We start from the raw sequence: 24,145 nt of genomic DNA, 5'->3' as shown, positions 1-24,145 counted from the left end.
TATATCTGGTAAATTGAAGTCTCCACCTAAGACTATAACATGCTGAGAAAATTTATGTGAAATGTATTCCAAATTTTCTCTCAGTTGTTCTGCCACTAATGCTGCTGAGTCGGGAAGTCGGTAAAAGGAGCCAATTATTAACCGAGCTCGGTTGTTGAGTGTAACCTCCACCCATAATAATTCACAGGAACTATCCACTTCTACTTCACTACAGGATAAACTACTACTAACAGCGACGAACACTCCATCACTGGTTGCATGCAGTCTATCCTTTCTAAACACCGTCTGTACCTTTGTAAAAATTTCGGCAGAATTTATCTCTGGCTTCAGCCAGCGTTCTGTACCTATAACGATTTGAGCTTCGGTGCTTTCTAACAGTGCTTGAAGTTCCGGTACTTTACCAACGCAGCTTCGACAGTTTACAATTACAATACCGATTGCTGCTTGGTCCCCGCATGTCCTGACTTTGCCCTGCACCAGTTGAGGCTGTTGCCCTTTCTGTACTTGCCCAAGGCCATCTAACCTAAAAAACCGCCCAGTCCACGCCACACAACCCCTGCTACCCGTGTAGCCGCTTGCTGCGTGTAGTGGACTCCTGACCTATCCAGCGGAACCCGAAACCCTACCACCCTATGGCGCAAGTCGAGGAATCTGCAGCCCACACGGTCGCAGAACCGTCTCAGCCTCTGATTGACCCTTCACTCGGCTCTGTACCAAAGGTCCACATTCAGTCCTGTCGACGATGCTGCAGATGGTGAGCTCTGCTTTCATCCCGCTAGCGAGACTGGCAGTCTTCACCAAATCAGATAGCCGCCGGAAACCAGAGAGGATTTCCTCCAATCCATAGCGACACACATCATTGGTGCCGACATGAGCGACCACCTGCAGATGGGTGCACCCCATACCCTTCATGGCATCTGGAAAGACCCTTTCCACATCTGGAATGACTCCCCCCCCGGTATGCACACGGAGTGCACATTGGTTTTCTTCCCCTCTGTTGCTGCCATATCCCTAAGGGGCCCCATTACGCGCCTGACGTTGGAGCTCCCAACTACCAGTAAGCCTACCCTCTGCGACCGCCCAGATCTTGCAGACTGAGGTGCAACCTCTGGAACAGGACAAGCAGCCATGTCAGGCCGAAGATCAGTATCAGCCTGAGACAGAGCCTGAAACCGGTTCGTCAGACAAACTGGAGAGGCCTTCCGTTCAGCCCTCTGGAATGTCTTTCGCCCCCTGCCACACCTTGAGACGAGCTCCCACTCTACCACAGGTGAAGGATCAGCCTCAATGCGGGCAGTATCCCGGGCAACCACAGTCGTAGTCCGATCGGGGGGTGCATGGGACGAGCTGGCCGTCCCCGACAAACGCCCATCCGGACCCCCACAGTGATGCCCATTGGCAACAGCCTCAAGCTGTGTGACCGAAGCCAACACTGCCTGAAGCTGGGAGCGAAGGGATGCCAACTCAGCCTGCATCCGTACACAGCAGTTGCAGTCCTTATTCATGCTAAAAACTGTTGTGCAAAGAACGTCTGAACTAATCTACAGAGAGCGCAAACAAATCGACACAAAATTTAAACGGTTATTAAAATACAAGATTGCCTAGTAAATGCAGTAATGCTGCTACTTGCGCACTGCTGACACACTGTTTGGTGGCGGAAGGTGACTACGCGATTTTACACTATTCAGGTACTAAAACACGATGCTACAACTCTCAAATACTATAATACGCCTGAAATTTATGAATTAAACAATGCAAGTACCAAAAACACGCAAAGAAATTAAGAATTAAACTATGTAACAAATGAGTGAGCTAGGAGTATACGACTTGCTGCTGCAGCTGCTTATCCAACGGCGGCAGGGAGCACACTGGCTGTGACCAACCGACACTGGCCGTTCAAGACAAATACAGAAGACAGACGACTACGCGATTTTACACTATTCAGGTACTAAAACGCGATGCTACAACTCTCAAATACTATACAATACTGACTTTACTATACCTCAGTTCCCCACTTAATAAACCACTGTTTCTGAAATCTCTCGCAATTGTGTGTGCACAACATGTTAGTGAGGTGAGACAGTGTAAACTCGGCTGTGTCTTGTCAAAAGAAGCAAATTTTGACATTACAACTAGAAATATGTCTAGGTTTTACTCCAAAATTGCCACTCGTGATGCTCCTCTGAAAGTTACAAGTGGTTAACAAGTAGGATGAAAATAAATCACTGCATTTTCGGTGGCATACTTTTTAGATACTAATGAAAGCAGAGGTGACAGTAGATATTTTTTGAGTGTAGGCTTCAATTTAGAATGGCATTTCCCCTACAGCCCCCCACTACTGCCAATCTCCTCACGCACATCCCCAGTCAATGTGCATCTGGAGGCCATGGCATTTTATGTGCACTATACTAGGCAGTAGTTGAGAGAGGAGAAGACTCTCTGGGCAATGCTCGCAGATAAATAGTATTTTCAAGCCCAGTGCTGGACTAAGATACGCCACATGCTATTGAGGCTCTTTGTAAACGTAATGTATTAATAGTATGGGGTGCAGGCAATAGTTTGGTGAACAACCTCAATTATTCAATTAAGGATGACATCCGGCACATCACTGGAAGTAGTCCTGACACTAGTGTGAGGGTCATGTCATTCTTTGATTGGTATTGTAAGCACTTGATGAAACAATCTGTGAAATATGTTTATGCGCAGTTTGGAGAGCACTCAGGATAGGGGCATTCACACAAGGGTATAATTGAAGTATCATTCCTCACTCAGTAATATCATATGTTGCATGTTTTACATGTGAATGGTTCTGATAAGGGACTACTTGCACAGCAAATTTCCATCATCATTTGTTCTGACCAAAGAAGTAGGCATGCTATTCTAATGATTTCTTATCTTTTCTCCAAGACTTTTCTTCAGTAAATTCTTATGAAAGACAGAGCTACTGAACAAATGTAATTGTGCTTGAAACAGCTCTTAACAAAGTAAAATACTGCAGCTAGAAGAAATCCATGAATCCTACATCAACATAGGATGTACCAGTTCACCGATTTGGTAATCAACTGAAAATATTGTTTAGTTTATTTGTATAAAATTCTTGCAGTGAAATAATTCAGTCCATGGTGACCATTGCTTAATGGTCAAGATATGTAATATCTGTTTCCACCTTTAGTGTTACAAGAACAAAATTTCAGGATGGAAACAGAAAAATAAAATGCTGTGGGTTGCCTATAAAGACGCAGTGGCATTGAAATATTACTGTTTTTCAAGTCACCATTATTTTTATTGTGTATAATAAAAGAGATGCATAGCAATAAACAGCCATTTAAAAAGGACAAAAAACTACTAACAAGCACACATTTCAAAAGTTAAAAAATTTTTCATCCTTTGATCACATCTATCTGTTGCTCAGTACCACTTCTGCATGGTGAGTAGTGATCCAGTACCTCATTAGAAACATTGAACTATATTCCACCAGAGATTTTTCATTGATTCTTAATTAACTTTTTGTTTGTTGTAAGTCTATTGTAACTCCTTGTCCTTTTGCAGATGAAGGTTTTCACAGTGTGTTAATACAATAAATCTTCTCAGGTTTCTTTGTGTATCGATTCACAGTGCATCCCCAGGCTTTTGAGAGGCATCTACCCTGTTTCCAACTTTTGCCAAGTGTTGGTACATCACAGTCAGACTCATTATACAGCCACTGGCAGCAACTCATATTTCAATTCTTACAATAGTAGTTCACAACAATTTTGTTGGACAACAGAGGATGGTAGATGCGAACTGACAGCCACATAAACACAAGACTGGAGCAGTGATAAATTGTTATGAAGCAACCATTATAGGAACTGAAATATTAACTGCTGCTGATGACTATAAAATGAGACACTGTGATAAAAGAGCACTAAGCCAGAAGATGGAAGAAGAGTATATATCTTCTGAGAAGTTGAGGGCTCACTTCAAATCGATGCAACAAGAAATGTGAGGAAATTATATTCCTTTACTGTATTTTCCTGTATCTCTAATGATATGCAATATCTATCTATTGCAGCTATCATCATAGTATTCTATTTAGATTTTCATGATTTTATTCTGTTTGTGTTCATGTTTGGCTCCATTAATAAACATGATTACATTTTGACATTAAATGCAGCTGACAGCTTAGCAAGTTTTCTGGAAAAAGGATTTCTGGTTTTTCTATTTAAAATGTGCAAAATTTCTTTTACAAAAATATTGTCATTGCTGAACACAGTTTCTGAAGCATACATTCTAAAGACTCAATGCTCTCCGCCATAGAAAGTAATGTCTGTCGTACAATGTTCAAACTTACATTGAGGAGTGTCGGTTTCCCTTCCCATTCTGCTTCTGCCAGTGCACTCCTCTCACACCATCCCATTCCACCCCAAGAAACACTTTTCCAACAATAAAAATATACTTGTATTTACTTTGTGGCAATGTTAACTGAGCATCTTCATGCTGTTTGTAACAGGTAGAGACAGAGAAACCTGCAGAAATTGGCTCTTTTCGCTTACAACGAGCTTACGGAGATGTACGTGGCCGTCGTGAGTTGGAGGCCAACTTCCATGACGAGTATGTGGGACCAGAATGTCAGTACCTTATACGTAATTTACGTCCAAAGGAACCAGTCACCTTGCGAGTATGTTGCCGCGAAGACAGTGAACTTGCACCGTGGAGTGCTTGGTCTGTGTTACATGTTGCTGCCACCTCATTACCACCATTTTGTAAGTTGACTGTATGAAAAAATGCAAAGAAACATGAACCATAAATGTACTTTTTATGATAGTAATTCTGCACAGCATTATTGACTCATAAATAATGGAATTAGGAGATATAATTTATCAATTCAATTAAACAATGGAAAATCCAGGATGGAATGTAACAATACAAGAGAAGGAAAGTTACTATTCACCATATAGTGGAGATGCCGAGTCACAATAGGCAGTTTAAAAAGATTCACACAATCATAGCTTTCAGCCATTAAGGCCTTTGTCAGCAGTAGACACACATACACACTCACGCAGGAGCAACTTGCACACACGTCTGCAGTCTCAGAGAGCTGAAACTACACTGCGAGCAGCAGCACCAGTGCATGATGATGGGAGTGGCGACTGGGTGGGGGTAAGGAGGAGGCTGGGGCAGGGATGGGGAGGGATATTTGGTGGGAGTGGTGGACAGTGAAGTGTTGCAGTTTAGACAGAGAGAAGGTACGGAGGAGGGAGGGGGTAAGTAGCAGAAAGGAGAGAAATGAAAATAAAAATAAATTAAAAGACTGGATGTGGCGATGAAATGACAGCTGTGTAGTGCTGGAGTGGGAACAGGGAGGGGGCTGGATGGCTGAGGACAGTGACCAACGAAGGTTGAGGCCAGGAGGGTTATGGGAACATAGGATGTATTGCAGGGAAAGTTCCCACGTGCATAATTCAGAAAAGCTGGTGTTGGTGGGAAGGATCTATATGGCATATGCTGTGAAGCAGTCATTGAGATGAGGGGTATCATGTTTGGCAGTGGGTTCAGCTACAGGGTGGTCCACTTGTTTTTAGCTTGTAAATCACATGACTGGTTTCACAGGTAGCCCTGCCTTTGATCAGATAGGTGATACTAGTGACCAGACTGGAGTAGGTGGTGGTAGGAGGATGTGTGGGGCAGGTCTTGCATCTAGGTCTATTACAGGGGTAGGAGCCATGAGGTAAGGGATTGGGAGCAGGGGTTGTGTAAGAATGGACGAGTATATTGTGTAGGTTCGGTGGACGGCGGAATACCATGGTAGGAGGGGTGGGAAGGATAGTGACTAGGATTTCTCATTTCAGGGCACGACGAGAGGTAATCGAAACCCTGGCGGAGAATGTAATTCAGCTGCTCCAGTCGCAGATGGTACTGAGTTATGGGGGGGGAATACTCCTCTGAGGCCGGACTGTGGGACTTTGGGAGGTGTTGGGAGACTGGAAAGATAAGGCACGGGAGATTTGTTTTTGTACAAGGATGGGAGGATAATTACAGTCAGTGAAGGCATCAGTGAGACCCTCGGTATATTTAGAGAGGTACTGTTTGTCACTGCAGATGCGATGACAACGGGTGGCTACGCTGTACGGAAGGGACTTCTTGGTGTGAAACGGGTGGCAGCTGTCGAAGTGGAGGTATTGCTGGTGGTTAGTAGGTTTGATATGGATGGAGGTACTGATGTAGCCATCTCTGAGGTGGAGGTCAACATCTAGGAAGGTAGCTTGTTGGGTTGAGTAGGACCTGGTGAAGCAAGTGAGAGAGAAGTTGTTGAGGTTCTGGAGGAATGTGAAGAAGGTGTCCTCACCTTCAATCCAGATAGCAATGATGTCTTCAATGAATCTGAACCAGGTGAGGGGCTTAGGATTCTGGGTTTTTAGGAAGGAGTCTTCTAGATGGTTCATGAACAGGTTAGCATAGGATGGTGTCATGTGGGTGCCCATAGCCGTACCACGGATTTGTTTGTAGGTAATGCCTTCAAAGTAGAAGTAATTGTGGGTGAGGATATAGTTGGTCATGGAGACTAGGAAGGAGGTTGTTGGTTTGAAATCCATAGGGCATCTGGAAACGTAGTGTTCGATAGCAGTAAGGCCATGGGCATTAGGAATGTCAGTGTACACGGAGGTGGCATCAATGGTGACGAGCAGGGCAACGTGTGGTAAAGGGAAAGGAACTGTGGAGAACCGGTCGAGGAAATGGTTGGTATCTTTTATATAGGAGGATAGGTTCCGGGGAATAGGTTGAAGGTGTTGGTCTACGAGAGCAGAGATTCTCTCAGTGGGGGCACAGTAACTGGCCACAGTGGGCCGTCCTGAGTGGTTGAGTTTATGGACTTTAGGAATCATGTAGAAGGTGGGAGTGCGGGGAGTGGTAGGGGTAAGTAGAGAGATGGACTCTGGGGAGAGATTCTGGGATGGGCCTAAGGATTCGAGTAGTGACTGGAGATCCTGCTGGATTGGGATCGCTGTGGCATAGTTGGTAGGTGGAAGCATCTGACAGCTGACGAAGTCCTTCTGCCTCGTAAACTTTGCGGTTCAAAATTACAGTGGTGGAGCCTGTGTCTGCAGGTAGGATTATAAGATAAGGATCAGTTTTTAGACAGTGGACTGCGGTTCTTTCTGAGGATGTAAGGTTAGTATGCATGTTGAGGGATTTGGGGAATGATGGTGAGGCAAGGTTCGAGGATAAGAAATTCTGTAAAGTTAACAGGGGGTGGTTTGGAGGCAGTGGGGGTGGATCACAGTTGGATGGAGGAGTGAACTGAGTTAGGCAAGGTTGAGTATTGGTCTTTGGTTGAGTCTGATTGGTCGGGTTGGTGGCGAAAAAGTGTTTCCACTGTAGGGACAGGGAGAAGAAGAGAAGATCTTTAACTAGTCCTGTATGGTTGAATTTGGGAGTGGGGCAAAAGGTGAGATATTTGGAAAGGACTGATATTTCTGTGGGACTGAGGCTTCTGGAGGAAAGGTTCATGACTGTTTTGTGGGTCTGTTTAAGTATTGAGTTCTGTGTGGTGGTGGGAGGAAGTTTTGGAGGGTGGGGTAAGTGTAGTAGGTCTGCGAGACAGGGTTTGACAGCTATGAGGGGGCGTGGGGGAGGTTGTTGTAGAAAGGGTGTCGTACTCCGAGGCGGGAGTAGGAAGTGAGGAGGATGGAGAGCTTTTTGAAGTGGTGTTGTGCATGTTGCTCTAGTTCCTGCAGGGCAAGAGTTTCAGTGTGTGTTATGGGTTCCAGGAATTTGGGATTACTTTGCAGGAGAATTTTGCGAATGGAGAGAAGGTGCTGCGAGGAGGATTGGGCTTGGTTGATGTGAGGAGGATTGGGCTTGGTTGATATGGTTTTGTAGGACTATGTAGGTGAGGGCTAAGGATTGGCGGAATCTGAACAGGTGGAAGTCATTGTGGAAGGAGGGGTGGCAACCAGAGATGGGTAATTTGTTGGTAAGGCCATTAGGGAGGATTTCATGACCCAAGCAACAACGCAGGAACAGTATGTGGGACTGGGATCTGGCTAGGGATAAGGAAACTTTTCTGTATTGATGCAGATGGATGGAGCAAGGATCCATGATGGTGCAAAATTGCGAAAAAATACATAAGAAAGTAGAATTACGTCCGAAAAATTACGCAAAAATACACCCAAACATGTGTGAAAAATATCCACAGGGGGGAATAAGAGATGAAAACTGAGGAAGATGACAATAGTGGAAGGCAGAAACTCAGTAAAACAGGTTTGAGGACAGATAAGCATAGAGAAGGGGGGGAGGGGGGGGGGCAGATGTGACTGGATGAGGTGGATTTAGTGGGTGCAAACAGGGATAGAATGGAGAAAGTGAGGGGGGGGGGGGGGGGGTGAGGGACATAGTTAGAGCTGTAAGATCGTGTGGCACTGGAAAAGTTCAGGAGATGGCACACCTTCCACCTAAACAGGCCCGCAACAGTCATGAACCTTTCCTCCAGAAGCCTCAGTCCCACAGAAATATCAGTCCTTTCCAAAGGCCTCACCTTTTGCCCCACTCCCAAATTCAACCATACAGGACTAGTTAAAGATCTTCTCTTCTTCTCCCTGTCCCTACAGTGGAAACACTTTTTCGCCACCAACCCGACCAATCAGAATCAACCAAAGAACAATAGTGAACCTTGCCTAACTCAGTTCACTCCTCCATCCAACCGTGATCCACCCCCACTGCCTCCAAACCACCCCCTGTTAACTTTACAGAATTTCTTATCCTCGAACCTTACCTCACCATCATTCCCCAAATCCCTCAATATGCATACTAACCTTACATCCTCAGAAAGAACCGCAGTCCACTGTCTAAAAACTGATCCTTATCTTATAATCCTACCTGCAGACACAGGCTCCACCACTGTAATTTTGAACCGCAAAGTTTACGAGGCAGAAGGACTTCGTCAGCTGTCAGATGCTTCCACCTACCAACTATGCCACAGCGATCCCAATCCAGCAGGATCTCCAGTCACTACTCGAATCCTTAGGCCCATCCCAGAATCTCTCCCCAGAGTCCATCTCTCTACTTACCCCTACCACTCCCCGCACTCCCACCTTCTACACGATTCCTAAAGTCCATAAACCCAACCACCCAGGACACCCCATTGTGGCCTGTTGCTGTGCCCCCACTGAGAGAATCTCTGCTCTTGTAGACCAACACCTTCAACCTATTACCCAGAACCTATCCTCCTATATAAAAGATACCAACCATTTCCCTCGACCGACTCTCCACAGTTCTTTTCCCTTTACCACACGTTGCCCTGCTCGTCACTATTGATGCCACCTCCCTGTACACTAACATTCCTAATGCCCATGGCCTTACTGCTATCGAACACTACGTTTCCAGATGCCCTATGGATTCCAAACCAACAACCTCCTTCCCAGTCTCCATGACCAACTATATCCTCACCCACAATTACTTCTACTTTGAAGGCATTACCTACAGACAAATACGCGGTACGCCAATGGGCCCCTCATGGCACCATCCTATGCTAACCTATTCATGAGCCATCTAGAGGAATCCTTCCTAAAAACCCAGAATCCTAAGTCCCTCACCTGGTGCAGTTTCATTGAAGACATCTTTGCTATTTGGATTGAAGGTGAGGACACCTTATTCACATTCCTCCAGGACCTCAACAACTTCTCCCCCATTTGCTTCACCTGGCCCTACTCAACCCAACAAGCTACCTTCCTAGATGTTGACCTCCACCTCAGAGATGGCTACATCATTACCTCCGTCCATATCAAACCTACTAACCACCAGCAATACCTCCACGACAACAGCTGCCACCTGTTTCATACCAAGAAGTCCCTTCTGTACAGCATAGCCACCCGTAGTCGTCGCATCTGCAGTGACAAACAGTCCCTCTCTAAATATACTGAGGGTCTCAGTGAAGACTTCACTGACCGTAATTATCCTCCCATCCTTGTACAAAAACAAATCTCCCGTGCCTTATCTTTCCAGTCTCCCACCATCTCCCAAAGTCCCACAGTCCGGCCACAGAGAAGCATTCCCCTCGTAACTCAGTACCATCCGTGGCTGGAGCAACTGAATTACATTGTCCGCCAGGATTTCGATTACCTCTCGTCGTGCCCTGAAATGAGAAATGTCCTACCCACTATCCTTCCCACCCCTCCTACTGTGGACCGAGCGAGGTGGCACAGTGGTTAGCACACTGGACTCGCATTCGGGAGGACGACGGTTCAATCCCGTCTCTGGCCATCCTGATTTAGGTTTTCCTTAATTTCCCTAAATCGTTTCAGGCAAATTCCGGGATGGTTCCTTTGAAAGGGCACGGCCGATTTCCTTCCCAATCCTTCCCTAACCCGAGCTTGCGCTCCGTCTCTAATGACCTCGTTGTCGACGGGATGTTAAACACTAACTACCGCCACCTCCTACTGTGGTATTCTACCGTCCACCAAACCTACACAATATACTCATCCACCCTTACGCAACCCCTGCTCCCAATCCCTTACCTCATGGCTCCTACCCCTGTAATAGACCTAGATGCAAGACCTGTCCCAGACATCCTACCATCACCTACGCCAGTCCGGTCACTAACATCACCTATCCGATCAAAGGCAGGGGTACCTGACAGCTTGTTGGTTTGAATCTTCAGGTTTTGGCGGTGCAAAGACTGTTCCATTAAGTTTCGGGTGTGCAGCCGCAAGAAATCTCCTTCTTCTAATATTTCGGCTATATAACGTTCACCCATCTTCAGAGTGAGCTGCAAGACTGTCTTGCGGCTCACTCTGAAGATGGCTGAACGTTATACAGCCGAAATATTAGAAGAAAAAGGAGGTTTCTTGCGGCTGCACACCCGAAACTTAATGGAACAGTCTTTGCGCCACCAAAACCTGAAGATTCAAACAAACAAGCTGTCTGTCCGCATGAACGGCCACCGACAAACTGTGGCCAAAAAACAAGTGGACCACCCTGTAGCTGAACCCACTGCCAAACATGATACCCCTCATCTCAATGACTGCTTCACAGCATGTGCCATATAGATTCTTCCCACCAACACCAGCTTTTCTGAATTGTTCATGTGGAAACTTTCCCTGCAATACATCCTATGTTCCCATAACCCTCCTGCCCTCAACATTCTTTAGTCATTGTCTCACCTGTCCAGCCCCCTCCCTGTTCCCACTCCAGCACTACACAGCTGTCATTTCACCGCCACACCCAGACTTTTAATTTATTTTTATTTTTCTTCTTTCTGCTACTTACCCCCTCCCTCCTCTGCACTTCTCTCCTGCCCTCCGTCTAAACTGTAACACTCCACTGTCCGCCACTCCCACCAACTATCTCTTCCCATCCCTGCCCCAGCCTCCTCCTTACCTCCACCCAGTCACCACTCCCATCATTCACTGGTGCTGCTGCTCGCAGTGTAGTTTCAGCACTCTGAGACTGCAGAGGTGTGTGCAAGTTTTGCGTGTGTGTGTGTGTGTGTGTGTGTGTGTGTGTGTGTGTCTACTGCTGACAAAGGCCTTAATGGCCAAAAGCTATGATTGTGTGAATCTTTTTATTGTGCCTATTGTGACTCAGCATCTCCGCTATACGGTGAGTAGCAATTTTCCTCCTCTCGTATTGTTATCAATTGAATTATTTTTTATGCCATGTATCTTATCATTAAAATGAGGTAGCAATGGAAATTTCTCTTGATCAAGAATCTTGAGAGAAACTGGTGCATTCTCGAAATCTGAAATAGCATCTTCAGAGAAAGTGAATAATGGTGCACTATTTGAAGACATATCAGTCACCAACTAGTATTAGTTTCAGTAAATTTCTCTAGTGTCATAGCAGTTATGTTGGTTCAAATGACCACATTTCTTATTATCTATCAGGGCACATTTGAGAAATCTGCTTTGATGACTTTATGTGTAGGTTAATGTAACTAAGCTGTTTATTTAAAAAGAGAGCGACATAAACCAATCATAGTCTAATGAAGTATGGTATTTTCGTGCAGAAGGGAAAATGTGATCCATAAGATACTCAGTATCCTCCAGTCTGTGATTGCAAGACACATGGTATCATATTCAGGTCTGTTGTTGATTTATAAATATTTTTTGTGATCACTGACTGGAGAATAAAGAACAATCCCAGTTTAGATTATCTTAAGAAACAAGCTAGACTTTTGAAACTTCCTTACAACTGTTTGCTGGACTAGGGTTTTAACACAAGACTCTTGCCTTTCATTGGCATGTGTTCTACTGACAGAGCTATCCGAACATGACCCATGAGCCACCCTCACAGTTCGACTTTCTCCATTACCTCAGTTTCTATCTTCTAAACATCACAGAAGTTCACCTGCACACATACCTTGTGAAACATGTGGAAACACTGTGTGTGCGAGTGCGTTCTGAATTCTGCTGTCATAAGTAAATACACAAATAAGAGATCTGAATGTTTTGTGTTGTTATAAATATAATAGGAGTTAATTACATTATCAAAAGTATTATTGTTATGTGAAGTAAGGTAAAAATGGTGTAAAAAGTGTGTTTTTCTTATTGTGCCTACAGTCATAAATCTAGGTCTGGTCTTATGTTTGAGAATAAAATGGACAGAATAACATAAATTTCTTTCTAATTTGTTTCACTGTATCTAGCGTTAAAACCAGTCAGCCATCTGTGATAAGATATGTGTGGATGGTGACGCAGAGTCATTAGGGCAATTGCAGTGGAAAAGAGAATGGGGTGATCAGTGGGGCTTTTCATGGGATTGTAGGTTACACCAGAAGGACCATAAAATTGGTGAACAGGAGGTGAAGATTTGTGGCAGCTGTAATGGAAAAAAGTGAAACATTGCTGGAAAAAGGTGGCAAGAACTGGGCGAACACAGGTTAATTTTTTTAGCAAATCAAAATTCAACTAAGCAATAGATTTAGCTTGCTACTAGAATTAAAGAGGGGGAGAGCCTCATACTGATGTAGAGAAATGTATGGTGCAGCAGAACAGTCCTAAGAAACTTACAGATAAGTCAGTGGAAAATTGAGACAGGAAAGCAAGAGTTCTGCTATTAGGAAGCAATTGTGGGAGGGGTGTAGGCCAGCAGATACAGGAGAAATTAGGTACAGAGTATCAAGTCACAAGTTTTGTGAAACCAAGTGTTAGCTGTAGCCTGGTAACAGAAAACCTAGTGCAAATGTGCAAGGTTTTTAACAAAGATGATCAGGTGTTAATAGTAGGGAGAACTAGAAACAGCCTGGCTAAAAATGAAAAATATAGTATTATGTGTGACCTGGGAAGATGAGAGTAACTACTGAACACACAAATGTAGTTTTGAGCAGGTTGTGTGGTGCCGTAATCAGCTCTGGATTATCTCTGCTGTAAACCAAGTAAATATGAAGCTGAAAGGGTTCTTCTGATTAATGCAAAATATCATATTGGTTCTGTTCCATTAGTTGCTGTAGGAAGATGGGGATATACTTCTCATGGCTTACACCTGAATAGGAGAGATAAGTACTAGTTATCAGAGCTACTTGCATAAAACATAAAGCAAAACCTGTTGGTTGTTGGGGTCAAGTGAGACACCAGCATTAAGTCGGATTCACAATTCAGATAGACAGCACTAAAGGAAATAAAATTGACACAGGCTATCAGTTCATTCTACAGTAATAGAGTGAAAATTGAAATCAGTTTGTTTCATTGGGATATTAGGGAGTTAAAAAATGATGTATGCAAGAACTTAGTAGTTGGAAAGAAACTGATATCATTTGACTGTCTGACACCAGTCAGCGGTTGTAAGTTAGTTGCATTTTCATGTGGATCCAGTATGGATAAAGGAGCAGTTGTCACATTCATAAAAGGGAATATTAATACAAAAATGTAGAAATGGTAAATTTTCTGTAGATCAGGCTATAGAAACATGTGCTTCTAAGTTACTATTGGGAAATATATTTGCAGGTCACCACCAAGTAATTGGGAAAACTTCATGAAAAATTCTGATGAATTTTACTGGGCTCTCTGTGAAACAGAAGAAAGGGATTATTAATCTGTGGTGGTTTTAAAGTAATTTTATTGAAAGAATTGATAGGGAAATTGATCTGGAGGTGCTTTTATAGTTTAGTATCAGTCACAAAGTACTCTACCTGAATCTCTCAAGATAGTAGTATCCTTATAAATAATGTGTTCATTCAACAACCAGAATTTACAGAAAAACATGCCAATCTGGTAATAAATGGATTGTCAGGTCATGCTGCACAATTAGTCATATAATATAACTTGCTTCATGTACAGTTCAGAAACCTGTGAGAAAACAGTGATGCTGTTTAATGACCAAGTTGTTGAAGAAAGCTTAAAACATGTTGACTGGGGTGAGGCTAATCCGATCTCTAAATTCAGCATATTTCTTAATGAGTTCCTGTCCATTTGTGAAAGCAGTTTCCTAAAAAGATAATTTAGTGTAATAATGGCAAGTCACTACAGAAACTTTGGATAACTGCAGTTATCAGAATGAAAAAAGAATATGTACAAAGTAGCCAGAAGAAGTAATGACTCAGGAGTGCTTTATTACAAACAGTACCATAATGTATTAAGATCAACAACAACAACAACAACAAAACTCGAAAATTGTAAACTTTTGTCTGAAATTGACAGATTAGATAGCAAAATAAAACCCATATGTAATATTGATAAAAAGAGAGACAGAGAAAGAAGCCTTGGAAGACGACATTATTTCTGTTGAGAATGAGAGCATTGTAAAAGATAATTCATGTTAGCAAAAGCAAAAGTGAAACAGTACACTGAAGAAACACTACAGAGAACATTTAGCGAATAAAAAATTAATCTCACATCACCATCTGAATTAAGGAAGGTGATCATGATTTTAAAAAGTAAAAGTTCATATGCGGTGGATAACATCTATAAGACACGAAAATGTTGTGGCCCTAGAATATGTGATATTCTGAGTCATTTTTATGTAATGCTTCATTAACTCAATGTGTTTCCCCAGAAATAATGAAATATGCCATTTTTAGATGCCTCTCTAAAACGGGTGACCAACAGATGCCAATAACTGCTGCCCAGTGTTACTCCTTACATCATTTTCTAAAATTTTTGAGAAGGTAGAGTACTCCAAGGTTGTCACCAAACTGTGTAGTAATGGAATAATTAGTCAGTCACAGTTTGGATTTCAAATAGACCATACTATTTATATATCTACTGATCACTAATAAAATCTTTAAATGATAAAATATAACCAGTTGGGATCTTTTGTGATTTACCAATGCCATTAGACTGTGTTAGTCACAATATTCTGTTAGGGAAGTTAATTTTTATGAAATTCCTATTTCAGCAAATGTCTGGTTTAGTTGTTATTTGAGAAACAGAACATACAGTTTGAATAATGCAAAGGGAAACACTGCATCATCTGCATGGTGAGGAACTGTAGTAGCAGTCTCTCAGGGTTTGATCATTAAGCCACTATAGGTGTTCCTGTATGTCAGTGATCTGCCATTTTATTTGAATCAAGAGGCAGAATTAGTCCAGTTTGCTGATGATACAAGCATTGCTATAAAGCTGAGTGAAAAAGCATCAACAGACAAAGTAGTAAATGATGTTTTGTGGAAGTTACCGAATGGTTTTGTGCTAATAGGGTAGCTTTAAATTTCAAAAAACACAGTTCATTCAGCTTTATTCTGTCAAAACAATCCCACTTCATATTAACCTAGTATGCCAAAAAGTAGTGGCAAACAGGGTAAAAAATTTTAAGTTCTTTGGTGTGCATATTGATGAACTCAAAAAACTACGTAGTAGACATGGTAAAATGTTTAGGTGCAGCTACTTTTGCCACAAGAATAATTGCAAACTTTGGTAGTATAGAAGTCAGTGAGTTACCGTATTTTTGTTTATGGATGTCTTACAGGATAATGTTCTGTGGTTAGACCTTGCTTAGGCAAAAAATATTCATTACAGAAAAGAAATTAGATTTGTGTGTGGCATTCACAGACATACATCTAGTAGAGCTTTCACTAAGCAGCTGTAAATACTACCTACAGCCTCATAGTCATTTTATTCACTTACAGAATTTACTATCAACAATTCATGTAACTTCGAGAATAACAGAGATATCCAGAAGTTCAACACTAGAAGAAAAATAAGGATCTGTATTATCCTTTAATAAATCAAATTTGGCACAAAATGGTGTGAAATATGCAGATATAAAACTGACCATCTACCCATATAAATAAAATGTCTGGCTAATAGCAGAAGTGTTTTCAGATGTAGCTTAAAGGTGTTTCTCCTTAACAACTCCTATCATTAGGGGAACTCGTGAATAAAGATAATTAGTCATTTAAATAAAAACTGTAAATGGCCAGCAGAACTAAATAACAAGGAGTTGGGGAAGAAAGGGTATTGAGGGAACATGAGTTAGTCACAGCATGGGTGATTGTTTACAGAACAAATTTTCACTCTGAAACTTGCTGACAGATTAAAATTATGTGCTGAATCAGGACTCAGACATCGGACATTGCCTTTTGCAGGCAAGTGCTCAACCAACTGAGTTATCCAAGCATGACTCAGAACCCACCTTCATAACTCTACTTTGCCAATAACCTATGTCCTCAATTTGCAGGCAAGTGCTCGCTTATACTTTACTGTAACACGCAGTAATCCCAGGTTTGAATCACAGTCTGGCACCCAGTTTTAACCTGCCAGGAAGTTTCAAATCAGTGCACACCCAACTGCAGACTGAAAATTCATTCCGGAATTTAGCGTATTGTTATTATTGAACAAAGTTATGAGTTCCTAATTTGTTGAATTATGTTTTATCTTCCCTTTATTTTCTGCTATTTACATGCAGAATGTGGCAGCCAAGACTGGCCATCCAGAATATATCCAGAATGAGTAAACATATCAGTATTCAGTTTTTGTTAAGCTTTAGCAGACTATGTGGTGAGTTTTATGACATAGCCAAGTCATTTTTGACAATTATAGCTGTAAAATTGTGACAGCGGACTCAAACAAAATAATGTGTGTGATGGTATTTCATCGAATAGTAACAGTGCCACAAATCACTGTCCCACCGACAGTAGAACAGCTAAACAAACATGACTCAGGTATGGTTTGTGAGTTTACTCGCACACTTGAGGATCATCAGTCTATATTCTGGTATTGTAGCCATCAGACAACTTGCTAATTAAGCTGTTTAGACTTACACAATGTATACAGTAGAAAAAAGTCAATATTGCTTTCATTTATGGTGAATGTCTTCAAACTCTTAGAACCCCCCAGGGGGCTCACCACTCTTTGGCGGGTTCATGCTTGGCTACCATGAGGCCCCAGCCTTTGCAGCATTTTTCCCTTCCGTGCTGCATGTCTATCCTCTAGCTATTCTTTTTCTCCTCCCTTTGGGGAACACGTCTGTGGAATTCTTGGGAATGTTCTGCATTCTGTCGCTGATGTACGAACAGTCCCATCTTTGTTTTTGGCCCCCTTTTCCCTTTGTTTGTTTCCCTTCTCCTCTCGTTCCTCTGCTTCGGCATTTGAGGATCCTCTTTTATCTTCTTCGGTGTTTGAGGCTTCTCTTTTTTCCTTTTCCTCCCTGTGCGCTCCTGAAGGCCAGCCCATGCATCTGATGCATAAAAGCTGATAGGGTAACACATAATTCTCAGCCCTGGGTCGACAGGTAAGGTTCGCACATATCCCCTGGTACAGGCTTTAATCTACCCCTCCCTCACATCATTTGTTGATTGTCACTGACTTCATAATTAACTTTTTCAGTAAACTTCCAGAGTAGTAAGATTTACAATAAACTTTTTACTTATCTTCTTTTCTTGTAGTTAGCTCCAGTTCTTCGTGTCTAGGGGCTGATTCTTGAAGCTGAAAACGTTATATTACAAGTTCTCATGGTTACAATTGATATAAATAATGCTGGAGTATTGCCTGAGAAGTAATTTCTGTATCTGTAATTTTTGTTCTTTCACATTTTTCTAGGCCACACCATCTTTACAATTTCTACTTCAACAAAACCGAAATTCCATTGTTATTGCCAAAAGTAAAAACACGTCCCATTACATCTGATGCATGCCCACTACTAATCCATTCCGCGGTACTAAAAATATTCCAAAGAGTTTACAGATTTTCTTGACAAATGAATCTCCACGAATTTGTATCATTATTCTATAAATGAATCCAGAAGTAAACTTAATAAATATCGTCAGATTACGCAGTTAATAATAGTAATTTTAAGAGTGCCAGATATTTTGTAATTTCAGATATTTCTAAAAAAAAAGTAGTTTTAACTGTACTTATGGAACTAGTACATATCTGTTAAAAGAAAAGAAAAAATTCCTTGACGTCTATATTTATGTGCTGCTCCACGACTCTGCTGTCAATATCTTTATTCTTGGCTTGTGTGTAACTTCTGTGTTTTTTCTTACAGTAAATGTGGTTTTGTTTTTTTTTCGTATCCAGGGTGTAATTACAAAGTTAATAAAATGTTTTCTTGCCTTTAAATAATATTTTTCATCAGGTTATGGGCCCAGTACACGTGTAAAGGCAAACAACACGGTTTAATTAAAACAATATTTGAAATGAGCGTATGTCTGTAGAGAAACATGACTGCTAGCGGCGATTATAAGGTCAGCATTGATAAGCTTGAAGGACCTGACGACTGGGCCAAATGGAAATGGCATATTTCTATGGTGCTACGTGCATATGGACTAGAAGATATTATTAACGGTACACATGAACGTGTAGAGTTGCCGCAAGATGCGACAAGTGAACAAAAAGAAGCGTATGTGGAATGGCTCAAGGACGACGCAAAGGCAGCAAGTCTTATAGCAAGTGCGCTAAGTAAACCTGTTGCAGAACTCGTCTTAACGTGCAAGAATGCTAAAGAAATCTGGGACAAATTACGCGCCCGATTTGAACGTAGCAGTACTCAGCGTTTGAATATGTTGATTGAAACATTTTTCCGTGTTAAACGTGATGAATCGGAAGATATTAGTGCACATGTGGCCAAACTGCAAAAGTTATTTGTGGACCTGAACGATGAATTATCAAAACATGAAGAAAATACGCTATCTGAAAGAATCTTAAATGGTCGAATTTTGTCTACACTGGGAAAAGACTACGACAATTTTAAGGATCTCTGGGATACGATACCGACAGAAAAGCAAAGCTTGAATTTATTGATTGAAAAACTCTGTACTATTGAACTGCGTGAACAAGACGTTAATGGAAGTGCAGCTTTTGTCGTTTCTAAAACAAGAAAACGGCAAACAAGTAATCAGCAAGTAAAGATGACGAAGTCACAATTAAAACAGAAGTTTCCGTGTAATAAATGCAAACAATTAGGTCACTGGGCAGCAGAGTGTCCACAGAACACTTGTGACAGCAATAAAAGAAAAGAGAAGAAGCGAGACAGTGAACACGCTGCATTTACTTCATACGCTATGGGTGTGTGTACCAGTAATCACAGTGACCCAAATAAATGGTATTGCGACAGTGGCGCTACAAATCATATCGCTCCCAACAAACAGTATTTTGTTTCGTATAGTGAATTTGATGTTCCTCAAGTAATTTCATTGGGAAAACAAAATGTGAAAATGTGTGCGTACGGTCAAGGAACAGTTTACATCCAAATCCGACGAAACAATAAATGGTACAATGCTAGAATGGACAATGTTTTATACGTCCCTGATGCAAGTGCTAATCTGTTCTCTGTGAGAGCCATTGCCTGCAGAGGCTACAGTACTAATTTTAGTTATAATAGTGTCTGTGTTCGAAAACAAGTCAGTGGCAATATTGTTATGACAGGTTATGTGAAAAATGGACTTTATGTGTTGAACATGCGTGTTGTTAGAAATGCAAAAATGAATCGTATGAGCTTGATGACTTCATCCGAAACATTGCAAGTGTACCATGAAAGGTTTGGTCATCAGAATAAACAACATGTGAAGAATATTTTAAAAGGAATGAACATTAATGTGGAAGATGCTAAGAGTGAATTTTGTGACGGCTGTGCGGTTGGAAAGATGCATAGGCTGCCATTCAAAACACGAACAATACGCGCTTCCAGTACTGGTGAATTAATCCACGCGGATGTAAATGGACCAATGAGCACGAAATCTTTTGGAGGCAAGCATTATTATGTATGTTTCAAAGACGATTTTAGTAAATTTCGTCGAATTTTCTTTTTAAGACACAAAAGTGAAGTGTGTACTGTGCTTAAGCAGTTTTTAAATGAAGCACGAACTAATGGACATGTTGTCAAACAATTTAGATGTGATGGTGGCAAAGAATTTAACAATAAAAATGTCAGTGAACTGCTTGCAGACAGGGGAATAGAGCTACTGATTCCTCCTCCTTACACTTCTGAACAAAATGGTGTGGCTGAACGGGAAAATAGAACGATTGTTGAAGCTGCCCGGTCAATGCTAAATCCGAGTAAATTACCTAAAGGGTTGTGGGCAGAGGCATGTAACACAGCAGTCTACCTAATAAATCGTACTGGAAAATCTTCAGTTGAAAATAAAACCCCTTATGAACTATGGTTTAATCGACCAGTAGGACGACTTGATCATCTCAGAATTTTTGGTACAGGCTGCTATGTTCACATTAACAAACAATTCCGTTCCAAGTTTGATGATAAGGCAGTTTTTGGACGACTTGTTGGGTATGTTAATGACAAAGATGGGTTCAGAGTTTGGATTCCATCTAAAAGAAAAGTGGTGTTGAGTCACGATGTAAAATTTAAGCCAGAAATTGTTTGTGATTTACATAGTGATCATGTTGAATTTGAAGTCCCTCGGGAAGAATTTAATGATCCGAATTCATCTAAAGATGACCAATGTAAATCTCCTAGGCTGTACACTTCTGGAGGAAGCCAAACTCAAGAAAAAATTGGCACTCTCGATTCTAGAGAAAGTCAAGAGTCGAGTGAATCTGAAGAAAATAAAGAATTAACAGAATTTCTAAAAGCAGAAGCTGCTGAATCTTCTAATGAAGAGAAACAGAAGAATAAAAGACAACGAAGAAAACCAACCTGGATGGAAAGTGGTGAATTTTGTATGGCAACAAAAGTTGATGCACTTGGATACAAAGATCCAAACTGTTTTTCAGAAATATTACAGTCAAACGAGAAGGAAGAATGGATGCAAGCTATTAGTGAAGAACTTCAATCACTTAAGGAAAACAATACCTGGGTGCTGGTTGACCGTCCGAAGAATGCCAAAGTATTGCAAAACCGCTGGGTTCTACGGCGAAAGGTCGCAGTCAATGGAGGTACTCACTTTAAAGCGATTCATTTTTGCATTTCTAACAACACGCATGTTCAACACATAAAGTCCATTTTTCACATAACCTGTCATAACAATATTGCCACTGACTTGTTTTCGAACACAGACACTATTATAACTAAAATTAGTACTGTAGCCTCTGCAGGCAATGGCTCTCACAGAGAACAGATTAGCACTTGCATCAGGGACGTATAAAACATTGTCCATTCTAGCATTGTACCATTTATTGTTTCGTCGGATTTGGATGTAAACTGTTCCTTGACCGTACGCACACATTTTCACATTTTGTTTTCCCAATGAAATTACTTGAGGAACATCAAATTCACTATACGAAACAAAATACTGTTTGTTGGGAGCGATATGATTTGTAGCGCCACTGTCGCAATACCATTTATTTGGGTCACTGTGATTACTGGTACACACACCCATAGCGTATGAAGTAAATGCAGCGTGTTCACTGTCTCGCTTCTTCTCTTTTCTTTTATTGCTGTCACAAGTGTTCTGTGGACACTCTGCTGCCCAGTGACCTAATTGTTTGCATTTATTACACGGAAACTTCTGTTTTAATTGTGACTTCGTCATCTTTACTTGCTGATTACTTGTTTGCCGTTTTCTTGTTTTAGAAACGACAAAAGCTGCACTTCCATTAACGTCTTGTTCACGCAGTTCAATAGTACAGAGTTTTTCAATCAATAAATTCAAGCTTTGCTTTTCTGTCGGTATCGTATCCCAGAGATCCTTAAAATTGTCGTAGTCTTTTCCCAGTGTAGACAAAATTCGACCATTTAAGATTCTTTCAGATAGCGTATTTTCTTCATGTTTTGATAATTCATCGTTCAGGTCCACAAATAACTTTTGCAGTTTGGCCACATGTGCACTAATATCTTCCGATTCATCACGTTTAACACGGAAAAATGTTTCAATCAGCATATTCAAACGCTGAGTACTGCTACGTTCAAATCGGGCGCGTAATTTGTCCCAGATTTCTTTAGCATTCTTGCACGTTAAGACGAGTTCTGCAACAGGTTTACTTAGCGCACTTGCTATAAGACTTGCTGCCTTTGCGTCGTCCTTGAGCCATTCCACATACGCTTCTTTTTGTTCACTTGTCGCATCTTGCGGCAACTCTACACGTTCATGTGTACCGTTAATAATATCTTCTAGTCCATATGCACGTAGCACCATAGAAATATGCCATTTCCATTTGGCCCAGTCGTCAGGTCCTTCAAGCTTATCAATGCTGACCTTATAATCGCCGCTAGCAGTCATGTTTCTCTACAGACATACGCTCATTTCAAATATTGTTTTAATTAAACCGTGTTGTTTGCCTTTACACGTGTACTGGGCCCATAACCTGATGAAAAATATTATTTAAAGGCAAGAAAACATTTTATTAACTTTGTAATTACACCCTGGATACGAAAAAAAAAACAAAACCACATTTACTGTAAGAAAAAACACAGAAGTTACACACAAGCCAAGAATAAAGATATTGACAGCAGAGTCGTGGAGCAGCACATAACTATAGACGTCAAGGAATTTTTTCTTTTCTTTTAACACTTCCTCCAAAAGACAAAAATCATGAAATTATTGCTTTGTCTCTTGCATGCCAATTTCTGAACATAGAAAATTAAATCGAACTCGTTCAAGAGGTTTCGTCAAAATATCTGCCAACTGATTGTGTCCATCAATGTGTTCCAAGAAAATCTCACCGTTCAGATATCTTTCACGAACATAGAAATGTCGGACCTCTATATGTTTAGAACGTCGATGATATTCTGGATTTTTTGCCAACTTCAATGCACTAGCATTGTCAATGTAAAGAACTGGAGGCTGCCCACACCATCTTTACAATTTCTACTTCACAAAACCGAAATTCCATTGTTATTGCCAAAAGTAAAAACACGTCCCATTACATCTGATGCATGCCCACTACTAATCCATTCCGCGGTACTAAAAATATTCCAAAGAGTTTACAGATTTTCTTGACAAATGAATCTCCACGAATTTGTATCATTATTTTATAAATGAATCCAGAAGTAAACTTAATAAATATCGTCAGATTACGCAGTTAATAATAGTAATTTTAAGAGTGCCAGATATTTTGTAATTTCAGATATTTCTAAAAAAAAGTAGTTTTAACTGTACTTACGGAACTAGTACATATCGATTGTAACAACGAAAATAAAGTAATTTCTTTTTATGATTATAGCATGAAATATACCACATTGTGTACAAAAACATATGAAATTCTTTTAGAAAAACAGCTGAGATAATATTAACCTGTTTAAAAAGTTGTAATTATTTTTGATATCGACTACTTCTGTTGAGGAAAAGTAATGCTAGAGGAGGGTGTCCCTTTGCAAGGCCTGGCCCTGGGAGGGGTGATTGTGTGAGCTGCTACCTTCCCAAATTGCCAATTGGTCCCTCTGTCCGGTGTTCGGAAGGTGTGACCTGAGATGTGAACAATAACCTAAGGCAGGTGCGCCCCCTTGTGAAGGGGGACCTGAGTTGGAAGGAGTGTGCCATCAGAGACACTGGCAGTCATGGGGGATTTTCTCGCAATTAACCAATCATCTTCACAATAAACATAAACGGAATGAGGCTAATGATTCAAAGACCCTCCCAGCTGCACCACGGTTCCTCATGGTTTCACATACTGATGATGTTCAGTCCTTCGCGATGGTAAGTCTGTTTCTTATTCAGAAAAGTGTTGACACAGTTGCCAGCCCTGTGAAATCCTGCTCTTGTTTAAGTAATAGCACTTTGCTTTTGGAGACTACTGGTTCTCAAGCACAACAACTGCTTACCGCTTCACTTCTCCATGACTATCCTGTTCATGTCGAGGCCCATCAAACACTGAATTCTTCCTGTGGTGTTATTTAC

At 41.3% G+C, this 24,145-nt stretch overlaps 1 protein-coding gene across 1 annotated transcript in view; it reads left to right on the top strand.

The window, feature by feature from the left end:
• The window catches only part of LOC124595335 (cytokine receptor-like factor 3), a 133,501-nt gene that overhangs the window by 67,162 nt on the left and 42,194 nt on the right, over positions 1-24,145 (top strand). Inside the window, exon 4 of the mRNA XM_047134044.1 lies at positions 4,490-4,742. Coding sequence (XP_046990000.1) covers positions 4,490-4,742 — 253 coding nt within the window. The remainder of the gene's footprint in view (positions 1-4,489; positions 4,743-24,145) is intronic.

The sequence above is a fragment of the Schistocerca americana genome, chromosome 2 (genome assembly GCF_021461395.2).
Source record: "Schistocerca americana isolate TAMUIC-IGC-003095 chromosome 2, iqSchAmer2.1, whole genome shotgun sequence".
NCBI lineage: Eukaryota > Metazoa > Arthropoda > Insecta > Orthoptera > Acrididae > Schistocerca > Schistocerca americana.
Note: the sequence above shows the minus strand (reverse complement) of the source record. Positions and strands in the feature narration are given on the sequence as shown.